A 12,924-nucleotide genomic window follows, 5' to 3' on the forward strand; every position below is an offset into this window, starting at 1 on the left:
AGTCCCTCTGAATTGGCTTTAGTAAAGTTTAACTAGAAGTGGCATCTTATTAAAAATCATGTTTTAATAAAGCAGTGTGGTCAAAGAACTGTTTAACTGGAAATAAATTAATGTGGTGAACAAACATCGAGGTGCTTTTGAAATTGGTCTTTAAAGGTAAAAACATATTGCAGATATTACCAGAGCTAATTTGATAATAATTGGACATAGACTTCACCAAGAGTACATTTCCATTTTATTACAGGCAGATCTTAAGCATTCTGTATGCTTAGGTTATCAGGCAAACCTAAAAATGTGACACTGTAAGATGTTACCAGATTTCATGAAAGAATAATTTTTTTATTTCTAGTGCCAAAAAAATCTGAATCTGCTGATGTGGAAGAATCCAAAATTGGAAATGAAGAGAGTGATTTAGAAGAATCCTGTGTGGTACCTCACAGTCCTGTACCTATAGATAAAAGGCCTATACCAATCAAATCACCCAAGGTAGGATATAAGATTTTGAATCAACCTTGTGAATAAAAATAACAAGAGGAAAAAATTAGCTAAAACATGATTGCTATAACTTGACATTTAATATTCTGATAATGGTGTTTGGGATATATTATTAAGTATGGTTTTAGTGAAACCTGGAATAATTCTTAAAAAAAAGCTTGTGTACTGCATGTTTAGAATATGTAAAGATACCTTCTCTAATTTTTAGATTATTGATGATCTTAGAAATGTTCAGATAAAGCTTCAGAATAAAAGGTTGTGATGGGTTACTTCCTCTTTTTTGAATACTAATGCATTTGAAATTTCATGTAGCAATTGTCAACAAGATAATGAGTTACAAATAATACTAAGCTCTTTCCTGGCTTTGAAGAAGTTTCCTTTGTTTTTTTCCCCTCCTAGTATTTTAAATTTGGTCATGGTTTTACATGAAATAACTTATATTTTCAGTAATTTAAAATTTGTTTTAACATGCTACCTTCCTGTTTTGCAGGATAAGTGGCAGCCACTTTTGAGTACAGTTACAGGTGTCCACAAATACAAATGGTTGAAGCAAAATGTCCAAGGCTTGTATCCACAGTCTGCCCTCCTTAACACTATTGTTGAATTTGCACTTAAAGAAGAGCCAGTGGATGTAGAAAAAATGAGAAAATGTTTATTAAAACAGGTAAAATGGATGAAAATGGTCTTGCATGTATTAGCAGTTTACATAAGTATGACAGTGGTTTTTTCTCTTTTGCAGTTGGAAAGAGCAGAAGTTCGTCTGGAGGGAATAGATACTATTCTGAAATTGGCAGCAAAAAATTTTTTGCTCCCATCTGTGCAGTATGCTATGTTTTGTGGGTGGCAGAGGCTTATTCCAGAAGGAGCCAATATAGGGTAAAACTTTTTGTTGTTTTTGCTTTCACAATTCTAGGTAAGAAAAAAATACTTACTTTTGTTGTTTTTCTATGAAGGGAACCTCTTACCGACTGCTTGAAGGATGTTGATCTGATCCCACCGTTTAACAGAATGCTGCTAGAAGTAACTTTTGGGAAGTTGTATGCGTGGGCTATTCAGAATGTCCGGAACATCTTGCTAGATGCTAATGCAAAATTTAAAGAGCTAGGTGAATCTCATTTTGTTGTTGTTGGCTTGGGAGAAAACTGTTTTTAATGAATATTGTTGCATTTTTTAAAGTTCCCAGTAATTTGGATCCTAAAATAAGTTCCCTTGGTTTGTATTGAGAAATACTTTGACTTTCTGTCCAGCCATGTGTTGTTCCACTCCCCGCCTCGTTTCCCCCTTTACTCACTTTTCAGTGTTCAAGAGAATGTTGCTGGTATCCCAGCAACAGGTCATTGATTACTCATTGATTACTCATTGATTACTCATTAGTAACATTTGACTATTAAAATCTAAATTATAAAAAGTTTCTTGGAACTTCAGCTTGTAAGTTCTTAAAGCCAAGCAGGGAATAAAAAATATTTTAAACCATCAAACAAATCTGTAACCTATTTTATTGTAGCTCCCAAATGTCAACTGACTTTGTTATTTATATTACTTTTTAATTAGGTGTGCAGCCTGTTCCTCTACAAACAATTACTAATGAGAATCCAGCAGGACCAAGTCTTGGGACTATTCCACAAGCACGTTTTCTGCTGGTCATGCTCAACATGTTGACACTGCAGCACGGTGCTAATACCTTGAGCCTCCTCCTTAATTCTGGCATGCTAGCATTGACACAAACAACACTGCGACTGATAGGTATGAGATCTTCTTGTTTCTTGTTTGGAAGAAAGCACATCTTTTACAAATCTCCTGTATTTTTTTATCTGTTGGTGTACCCAAACTACAGAATGACTTTGCTGCTTAAAGATAGTACTTAATGCTATTTACCTTTACCCCTGATACAAAAACCACATCTGTGAGCATGACTGAGAAGGAAGTTAGTTGATTATAGCCTTTATTCAGTCATGATTTTTCTCCTAAGCCTTTGCTTTGGCCATCCTTTGCTAGAATTTAGGAGTGATAGTATAGTTTTGGTGGAAACATTGCAAATAAATTAAAAATGGAAAATTTAAAATGGAAACATTAAAAACCGCCTACTCCCTACTCATTCAGTTTCATTTATTCTACCTATTAAAACCGTTCCCAGTCTGCATATTTAAGCTGGAAGCTTCCTTTGTTTGTTCTGTTCTAAGATGTTCTGTGGTGTTTTTTTGCCATGATTCAAGTTCTCCTGCTTTTTCTTTCTTGGTTTTCTTCGATAATAGTAAATACTTGGTCTCGTAACTTGTACTTAACTGGAGTGCTCATAAGAAGTTTTTCCAAAAAAATTCTGTTAGTAGAACCATTTAGCCACTGGACTCATCATTATAACATCTCTATTATTTTTCACTTATTTTTGTTCAAAATTAAGTATTTAAAGTCCTGTGCATTCAAAACCATTATATCCTGGTTTCCTAAAAGCTCATCTGACTGAATCACGTGTTAAGTCAGCTTTCCTCTTTGTTATTGCTTTTATATTGCAAACCTTATGTGCCTTAAAGTTTAAGCGTGACAAAGATATGTATAAAAACTTGTAGCTGATTTTAAATTTTTTCATGTTTTTTCCTCTTTAGGACCTAGTTCTGACAACATTGAAGAAGATATGATTGCCTCTTCTCGTGGAGCTTCTGCCACAGTCCTAGAAGAGTCAAGAAAGGAAACTACACCTGTTCAGCTCCCTGTTTCTGGACCAGAGCTGGCAGCCATGATGAAAATTGGTACCAGAGTGGTGAGAGGGGTAGACTGGAAATGGGGTGATCAGGTACAACTTCTTTCATACAGGTTTGGGTATGTTAAAATCTGAAGTCTTTATTCAGTAGACTGTCTGTGAATTTTATGTTCAAACTTTAAAGGTCATTTTACATTTCAAAGACTTGGAGAATTAACATAAAACATATTAATTATTTTTTTAACTTCATTTTTGGAGATGAAAATTCTTTTTTAGTGAGACTGTTCTGATTCACGATTTAACAGGAAATTGGATCACTTGTTTTTATTGTACAATTTATATGTACAATATTACGCACTTCCAACTAGGTGTGTATGGCACTTACATAATGCATAGTAAAATAGATCTAAACATGAGTGTTGCTGCAGTTTACTGTGCAATTTCTTTTGAAGATTGTGAAATGCTTTCCAACTTTATGCTGGATTTTGAAACATTATTGAAGGTTAGCAGCAAATAAGAGCAATAGCATTACTATTTTATTAACTTTGAATACGAATTGCTGTTGCTGATTGAGCCTCTCTCTTCTGTCAGGATGGACCCCCTCCAGGTTTGGGTCGTGTGATTGGAGAATTGGGAGAAGATGGCTGGATTAGAGTGCAGTGGGAAACCGGAAGTACAAATTCTTACAGAGCAATAGCATTACTATTTTATTAACTTTGAATACGAATTAGTGTTGCTGATTGTGTAACTTGAGCCTCTCTCTTCTGTCAGGATGGACCCCCTCCAGGTTTGGGTCGTGTGATTGGAGAATTGGGAGAAGATGGCTGGATTAGAGTGCAGTGGGACACCGGAAGTACAAATTCTTACAGAATGGGGAAGGAGGGAAAATATGATCTCAAACTAGCTGAGCCACCGCCAGCCACACAGCCCACAACAGAGGATTCAGACACTGAGGATGATTCTGGTAAAAAAGCAATTTTTTTATAAAAGTGGAGGCAGGGTTTTAGTTGAATTCCAAAATTGATATCTTATAATATGAAAAAGCTGCTTTCACAGGAGAAAATGCTTCATCAAAGAAGATTAATTTAATAGGTGTACATTTCTGACCAGAATCTTTCTTAAGATAGCTTTACCGTGAGAAAAGAGAATAGAAAGGATGGTATCACATTTGTTGCATGTTCACATGCAGAGAAAACAGTATTATCCAACTGAAATGGTTTCAGTTACAAATACCAGGAGGTACACGTTTTAACATATGTTAATGCCATTCTAAAGTGTCTTCTTTATATGGCCTAATTACACATCTAGTCATACTGCTTCCCTATTCTTGGCACTGTATTTGGAATTTCTTTTAAGTTACATTCTGCTAGAGAATAACTTGAAAATATCTGCACAAAATATCTGATTTATATTTTGCTCTTGCAGTTGGAAATAAGGAATCTTCTTCATGTCAAATCATCTTGGAGAAAATATTTACAACAAATTTCTCACATAGTGTTTGTTTCAGAACTCTTTGTGTAATAGATTAACTCAAGATTAATGTATTCCTTTGCTTTTTGTGTCTCCCTTCAGAAGGAGAACAAGTTGAAAGGAATCTCCACCCTACTTCTATGATGCTGACAAGTACCGTGAACCTGTTGCAGACACTGTGTCTCTCTGCTGGCGTCCATGCTGAAGTCATGCAAAGTGATGCTACTAGAACTTTGTGTGGTCTACTCCGTATGCTTGTGGAGAGTGGAACAATAGATAAAACAGGTATATTGTATAGAAACAGTTTGATTCAGCTATGTGCTTCTGTTTTGTGCTTTGCTGTCTTGTAACTTTGTAAATCTTTTGCTAATAGTTTTTAATCCTTTAAGGCCAAAGGCTAGAAAATGCATTTTCAGAGCTTTTGAAATCTTAGTTGTTAGCAAAAGCAACATAAGTGATCTTGAGCATTCTTAGAACATAAGCAGTAAAAGCAGGAGAAATGCATGAGGTGTGGAGCATCAGGATGTATATGGTTGGCCTACACAATGAATTTCTTAGCAGTCTTTTTCTATTTGGGGATTACAGTATGACTGGGTATGTCATATTCATTTCCATAGCTCCTTTGTAATTTCAGAAGTAATGCTGTTAACTACTTTGAAATGAGGAAACAGTATAAGGATGAGAATTGTTTTAAAGGCATATTTAATAAAATGAATTACAGGCTCTAAAATTGAAGTTAATAGTTCATGTGAAGACAGTGGAAGTAGCTCAGTGTTATGATTTGTCCAAAAAAGCCCCATGTGGTATATAGAGAATTACATAGCTGGCAGAAAAGTCAACTGTTATATGTATATATCTTTTTGTTTTTAGCTTCCTTGCCAAATAAATTAGTTTATAAAGAACAGCATAGGAGTTGGTGCACGTTGGGATTCATTCGAAGTATAGCACTCATGCCTCAGATGTGCAGCACTCTTAGTACATCTCAGTGGATAACTTTGCTAATGAAAATTGTTGAGGGGCATGAATCTTTCACTGCTGCTTCACTACAGAGACAGGTAATGTGTGTATTTCCAAATTACTTTGATAGGCAATTAATTTAGTAGACTTCAGTTGTCTTTTTAAAAAAAAAAGTGTATTTTAAAAAACAGATGGGAAATGTCCTTAAATCAGTTTTTAATTAATTGGAAAAAAGATGACATGTCTTTTTATATTTAGGATTCATTGTTTTAAATAGACATCTGTAAGTTTTTGAGCCTTCAGGGCATTACAGACTCCCTTATTCTATTGAAAGCCTGAAAGTTTTGTATAGATGAGAGGCCGAAACAGTGTTGCAAAAATGTATTCCAGAAACTCCCATATAACATTTCCTAAAAGTTGAATAAAGAAAAGAATAACAAGAAGATGGTTAGAAAAAATGTGCAATTTTATTTTAAAGTTATCAAATTGTGTCTTATCTACTGTCCCTCCTTCCGTAGTAAACTGTTATTCTTGTTTTAATTACAGTCTCTCTTAAGAAGCTGCATCTTTGCATCTTATTTTGGTATTGTATTTCTCTTGTCTGCTTGCCCCTTTTCTTTTTCTTGTTTTCTTTTTCCTTTCCTTAGCATCTTGTAGTGCCTTTTCCATGAGATTGAAAACCAACCTTATTATGGAATAACTCTTCCAAGTTTTAAGGCTCAGGGATCAAAAGATCTTCTTAATCTCTTCCTTGATAAGGCATCAGCATTTTTTAAGTAAATCCTTGTATCATAAAGGCCTGTGCATTTTTGTGTGATCTTCCAGCAAATTCTTGCCAATATATTTAATATGATGAGACTTCTGTCATCATCCAAGACTTAGTGCATTAGAGTCATCTGTCCTGTTCAGAGAATACTCGAGAGAAATGAGCATTCTTCATGTACCAGCGTTTAACTTAATAACAAGAAAAAGACGAGACTTTGAAGTTTTAGAAAGGTGTGTTACTGCCAGAGGTTTACAAGAAGAGATCTCTCTTCACTGTTTCTGGTCACTTGTATCGTATTGGTCTTCCGGGTAGAAGATGAGGAAGCTCAAAACCTGAACTACTGTTCAGAACGTGCAACCCCATCTGCTCTTTGATACTGCAGCGCTGCACCTTCCTGTGTTCCTCGTCAGTCCTGCACTGAGTGTCTAGGTTTAGAGATGCCAGCCTGTTCCTTCTGTACTCTGTTGGAGGCCCTAGTTTCACAGTAACTACTTTTGGATGTCACTGTGGTTGCTTTTTGCTTTCTTGTATCATGCAGCTTTATATCTCATGATTTTTAATTATCATACCTTCATTGCAGAACGCTTGGAAGCTTTCATTCTGAAATACATCTTAGTACTAAGTTCTGAGTCTGGAATCTGAACAAACCTTCCCATTCTGTATTCCTATTTTTCCTATGTGTTTTAGTCATTTACATTGTTTCCCAGTGTGTGTTTGTCTCATGTCCTGAGTATTGAAGAGGTTGGATTCACTACTATAATATGCCAATAAAATTGTTACTGACTTCGAACTGGCACAACTTCTTTTAAAATATTCCTTAGCAGACTGAACAGAAGATCAGTAGCTCTGTAATTTCCACAGCTGGAAACAAATCAGCATTATAGAAAGAAGTACAAAGGAAGGCTAACTTTTAAAATGTCTTTCTTCTATACTTAATATATTTGAGAACTTCTTCAATATTTGGTCACTTAGAATGGAGTAACACTAATTTTGTTCTCTTTTTAGATCCTTGCTGTACATTTATTGAAAGCAGTACTTCCATCCTGGGATAAAAATGAAAGGTCAAGAGACATGAAATTTCTTGTGGAAAAACTGTTTGGATTTTTAGGCAGCCTGCTTAGTACTTGTTCTTCAGATATCCCACTACTCAGAGGTAGAGGAATTTTGCCTCAGTGTCTTATTTGCATGTATAGAAAATGCGTGTGTTAAATTGATAACTGTTGTGGAACTGCTTTGTCTTTCCAGAATCTACTCTGAGAAGGAGAAAGGCCAGGCCCCAAGCATCTCTAACTGCCACTCACAGTAGTACTTTAGCAGAAGAGATAGTGGCACTGCTAAGGACGCTCCATTCGCTCAGCCAGTGGAATGGACTCATAAACAAGTACATCAACTCTCAGCTAACCTCCATCACCCACATCTTTGCAGGAAAACAGTCAGAAGGGGTAGTTTCCACGTTTTAAAATAAGCTCATTTTTATAGCAATATTTATTTTGAAATTATAAATATTAAATGTTTGTAAACAATATTAAGTTTAATTTTGAAACCATTTTTATATTTTTATATATGTGTTTATGTGTTGTAATTTTTAAATTGAAGTATGTGTGATTAACTTTGTATTTTAAAGCAGACGGAAGTATATGTTTTCTCCCTACAGTTCATTTTATTGTTCTTTATTAGGCTCTGTTGGATGACTACTTTCCTGACACTGAGAATCCAGAGGTGGGAGGCCTAATGGCAGTGTTAGCGGTGATTGGTGGCATAGACAGTCGCTTGAGACTGGGTGGACAAGTAGTTCATGATGAATTTGGAGAAGGCACAGTGACACGCATCACCCCAAAAGGGAAGATCACTGTACAGTTCTATGACATGCGAACATGTAGAGTGTGCCCTCTGAATCAACTAAAACCAGTAAGTTTGTTTTTTTTGAGGCTTTGATACAGAGAAGGGTATGGTTAAAGACTCTGATTATGCAAAGAAAGTATTTGTTCTTCATTGGGTAAATATATTGACATTCAACACATACAATGCTCTGAATGCAAATCTAAGATGGTACTCATGTGAACCTCTATAGGGCCTTTAATGCCCGTCCTTATTTGTTGAGGAGGTGAAAGGAAAAGGGATTTGAGCTGAAGCCCTTTGATGTGAGGTAAAATCCCAAGTCATAACAATGTGATTTATAGCTCTTACATGAGAGGAGCTTATTTATTTGTATTTAACTTGATTTGCTAACTAATGTAGATACTCTTGAGTGTTTTCATTTGAATCTTAATCTCAGGTTGGTTAATACGGCTTTACTGAAAGCACAGTCAAAGTGCCTGGTCTGCTTCAGGGACTGCAGTTCTTCCTTGCTCTGAATCTGTCTTGCTTTTTCACCAAGTAGATCTGCAATTGTGTGGTACAAATACAGGCTTAGGAGCTATGTAGGGAATAGAAACCCCCTTCAGTTGTTCCTGGTCAAGAGCAGTAAGACGAATGCTGCTTCTTTGCTTCTTCAGTTAATAACCTTTGAAACTTTTGAATGATTTCATAAAATTTTGGAAAACACTAACCTGTAATTTTTTTTTGTTTTGTTTTGTCTGGTTCTTTCCCCACTGTCTAGCTTCCAGTTGTGGCTTTTAACGTGAACAACTTGCCTTTCACTGAACCTATGCTATCCATTTGGGCTCAACTAGTAAATCTGGCTGGAAGTAAAATAGAAAAACAAAGAATGAAGTCTCCCAGTCAGGGTCTTTCAGGTACAGTTGGGGTTGTTTTGTTGTTTTTTTTTGTTTTGTTTTGTTTTTAAGTAGCTCTGGGAAAAATACTGGTAACAGCAAACATACATAAGAAAAAGAGTTTTTTCGAACCTTACCTTTTTTCTTAGTCAACATTATAAAATGTGCACTTATGAGACAGGTTTAGCTAGGAGATGAGTTGCTGTGCACTGTAAGTGGAATACCGTTTTTACTTTGGTGAGAAAATGTAAATAAGGTTTGGGGCTGGACTTCTTGTATTGAATTGTTTGAAATACTGGATGCATATAACATCTTAACTGCACTTACTGTGCTATATATCAGTTGTATGATTGTCTAGGGTGTGAAAAGTAGGAAGGCGGTGTTTTTAATATCATGGGTCATAGAATGTGTGCAGACTTTTTATCCAGGTGCTGTTCAAACTACCTTGTACCATCAGTGTTTCACAAGCTTTCACACAGTGAGTTAAGGTGTAACTTAATTTTTGGACTGAGGTTGTATGAATGATAGCCTTTCTTCTCCAATACAAGAGATTCCCAGCACTAATGGCTGCTTAATATTTCTGACAGGTCAAGTGGATTTGGATCTACTGCGATGCCAGCAATTAAAGCTGTACATACTGAAAGCAGGCCGAGCTCTGCTTTCTCACCAGGATACACTAAGGCAGATCTTATCTCAGCCAGCTGTTCAGGAGTGTGCATTAAATCCTGCAGGTATCCTGAAATGCAACCTGAGTGTGCTGCTCTTTGTTTAGATGGTAGATAGAGTATGTGACTATAACCCTTGCTAATAGCAGTTGGAGGGTAGAAATTAGGTTTGCCCTCAAAAGACTAAAAATTAAAAATTGAAATTCAGGAATGTTTTAACCTTATATATTAAAAGCATTTTGACTTTTTAAGTTAGGTTTTAAAGACTAAGTGGATCAAGTGTTTGAAGCTTGAAATACTGGAGTTAGCTAAATTTGTATGTCTTCTATAGTTAGTAAACTTTGTAAGTAATTTTAAAGAACTTGTGGGTATTTTGCAGTGGTTTCTTTTTCTGCTTCAGAGCTTAAAGTATGAGTTCTCAATTGGCTATTCCTTTTACTTCAAAAGTTTTGCAGTTTCCAGTGAAACAAGTTACCAGGATACAGTGTCTTAAGCATAATCTTAAAAGGTGTTTAAGGAATTGTAGTTTTAATACTTTGAATTCATTCTCTATGTACATTCATTCTACATATAAAAATAAATAAAATAGGTCTGTCAGCTTTCAGGATAGCTATTGATGCCCTTATAGTTTATATTAATTCTTCAGCCATTTGTGAAACATGTAATGTCTTTAAATATATTCATATATTCAATTTATTTGTATATTTCTGGGGGGTTTTGTCAGTTGCCAAATTTTAAGTCAACAGAATCATCATCAGTTTTTTCCTGAATGGAACATGGTTCTACCATCAGTTTTTAAGGGGGGGAAAACACCCCCCTCGCCCCCTTTTTTTTTAAAACCAGAACAGCATAAGTACATGAGGGCTATTAACTGTTTTGCTATTGTTTCAAATATGAAAACTTCCTTTTGTTGGAGTTAAATGAAGAGTGTGAGCACTTTCCTGAGATAGCCACAGTAAAGATCTAGGAAACATGAATGTTTATGCCAACAAGAATACAAAATCAAATACAAAAGTTGCAGAATTGTAAGCCAGTTGATTCAAAAAAGGTGTACTTTTTTGAAGAGGCAATGAATGCCTACAGGGAGCTCTTCCCAAGAGGTGTATTAGAGGGGGAAATGACTCAATCCAGAAAGCATGCACCATTGTTTTGGGGATCAATGACATTGTTGGTTGTCTGTATATTTATCCTGAAAGGGCTTCTGTATAAAAATCTTATTGTAAAAAGGTGAAGACCTCTGTATAAAAATCTTATTGTAAAAAGGGGAACTCAGAAGATACTTGTGCAAATTCACTCTCCACTGAGCAGTTTCTGCTAGACATGTTCTAGGTGTATTTTAGTAAAACTATTGTTTATCTACAAATTTCTCATTTGCTTTTTTGTACGGAGATTGTGGCACACATGATTTAATCTTAAATGCATGATTCCTCTGGAGAAGAAATATGGGAGAACTAACAATATGTTTGATCAACCAATAGGCCCCAGAATAAGTCTCCTGATTGACTTATGTTACATGGTTTTGGTTAAAATAATGTTTTTGTTTCAAGAGGATGGAGCAGTTGCCTCTCCCGACCTAGGAGATATGTCTCCTGAAGGACCTCAGCCTCCCATGATTCTTTTACAGCAACTTTTGACAGCTGCTACACAACCATCACCTGTGAAAGCAATATTTGACAAACAAGAGCTTGAGGTAGAGTCTGTGTTTTCTGCTGATAAGTAACCTAATAAATAAGTCTTTTTAATTCACATTCCAGTTGAAACTTGTTAAGCTATAGGTTTAAAAAAAAAAAGTGACACTGAACTCTTTTTGGCAAATAACCTTTAATTTCAGGCACATGCACAAAAAACCCCATACTAAATATGCCTGTTTTACTTGGACTGATTTATTTGTTCTCATTTAGGCTGCTGCTTTGGCAGTATGCCAGTATCTGGCTGTAGAGTCTACACATCCTTCAACTCCAGTGTTTGAAGACTGCAGCTCTAGTGAAGCTACAACACCCATTGCAGTGCAACACATCCGACCCACAAAAGTGAAGAAACGCAAACAATCTCCAATTCCACCCCTCCCCATTGTAGTTCAACTTATGGAAATGGGATTTCCTAGGAAGAACATAGAATTTGCACTAAAATCTCTGTCTGGAACCTCTGGAAGTGCTTCTGGATTACCAGGTATTTTGTTTAGTTAAATTAATGATGTTAGAAGGAGAAGGAAAGTTGCGAGCAGATTAAAATGCTACTTACAAGGAAACAATTGTTACTTCTCTTTTTGGATAGTATCTTAAGAATGTCAGAGAATCCCTTAGAGACAGACTGAGTTTGTTTTCTGTATTAGGAGTGGAAGCCTTGGTTGGCTGGTTGTTGGATCACCCTGATGTTCAAATTACGGATCTCTCTGATGCTGATACTATCTCTGATGAATATTCAGATGAGGAAATAGCAGAGGAGGTGGAAGAAGCTGAAGCTGCTTGCCCTGTGGTAAATATCAACTTACTAAAACCTAAGTCATGCTAACTGGCTGCAAATTTTGTAATTCTTTCCTTTTATGAACTTGGTTAGAGTACAGGACATTCTGCTGTCCCAAGATTTCAAGACTGTAACAAGGACCACAATTGCCATATGTTTCTAAGACATGTCGTAAAAGAACTCAAGAATAATCTATAAATATTTATGTATGAGTAGCACAAGGGAAGAGTGGAATGCAGGTAGATGTTTCACTAGTGGTAGCTATAAGTATCCCTAATAATCGGTCTCAGTTTCATCTAAAATAGTCAATGCTATAGTGTAATATTTGTAAAGGACTCTTAAATTTTTTTTCCCCCGCCTCCCTTCCTTTGGTCTGAAAAACAAAAGTACATTAGCTACAAGGAATGACTGAGGGATTAGTGAATAAATGGCAAAAAGATGTGAGTGAAATAACTTAGCTTTTTCCGTATAAAAACTATTTTCACTTATTGGTAATAAAATGACCTTTACAATGCTTGTTGAGTGTAGTGGCTTTAATGTGAATTTATATAAGGCTTCTGTTGACTTTCAGGAACTGTTTCAGTAAGGATTTGCTATTAAAATGAAATGGGTTCTGTATTTCTACTTATTTTTTAATGAGTTATGTTGAGTTTTCTGGCACATGTAAGATTTTGTAATTGAAAGAAATGCATTATATTT

General features: G+C 35.7%; 1 protein-coding gene across 1 annotated transcript in view; it reads left to right on the forward strand.

The window, feature by feature from the left end:
- Positions 1-12,924, forward strand: part of HERC2 (HECT and RLD domain containing E3 ubiquitin protein ligase 2) — a gene marked incomplete at both ends in the record, with an annotated part of 70,953 nt that overhangs the window by 20,996 nt on the left and 37,033 nt on the right. The window contains 17 exons of the mRNA XM_009578455.1: positions 350-486; positions 986-1,159; positions 1,235-1,371; positions 1,449-1,600; positions 2,047-2,238; positions 3,096-3,283; positions 3,962-4,154; positions 4,763-4,945; positions 5,531-5,715; positions 7,389-7,536; positions 7,629-7,825; positions 8,061-8,291; positions 8,983-9,118; positions 9,685-9,828; positions 11,310-11,452; positions 11,664-11,931; positions 12,095-12,237. Coding sequence (XP_009576750.1) covers positions 350-486; positions 986-1,159; positions 1,235-1,371; positions 1,449-1,600; positions 2,047-2,238; positions 3,096-3,283; positions 3,962-4,154; positions 4,763-4,945; positions 5,531-5,715; positions 7,389-7,536; positions 7,629-7,825; positions 8,061-8,291; positions 8,983-9,118; positions 9,685-9,828; positions 11,310-11,452; positions 11,664-11,931; positions 12,095-12,237 — 2,951 coding nt within the window. The remainder of the gene's footprint in view (positions 1-349; positions 487-985; positions 1,160-1,234; positions 1,372-1,448; positions 1,601-2,046; positions 2,239-3,095; positions 3,284-3,961; positions 4,155-4,762; positions 4,946-5,530; positions 5,716-7,388; positions 7,537-7,628; positions 7,826-8,060; positions 8,292-8,982; positions 9,119-9,684; positions 9,829-11,309; positions 11,453-11,663; positions 11,932-12,094; positions 12,238-12,924) is intronic.

Source organism: Fulmarus glacialis, unplaced genomic scaffold (assembly GCF_000690835.1).
Source record: "Fulmarus glacialis isolate BGI_N327 unplaced genomic scaffold, ASM69083v1 scaffold12630, whole genome shotgun sequence".
Lineage (NCBI taxonomy): Eukaryota > Metazoa > Chordata > Aves > Procellariiformes > Procellariidae > Fulmarus > Fulmarus glacialis.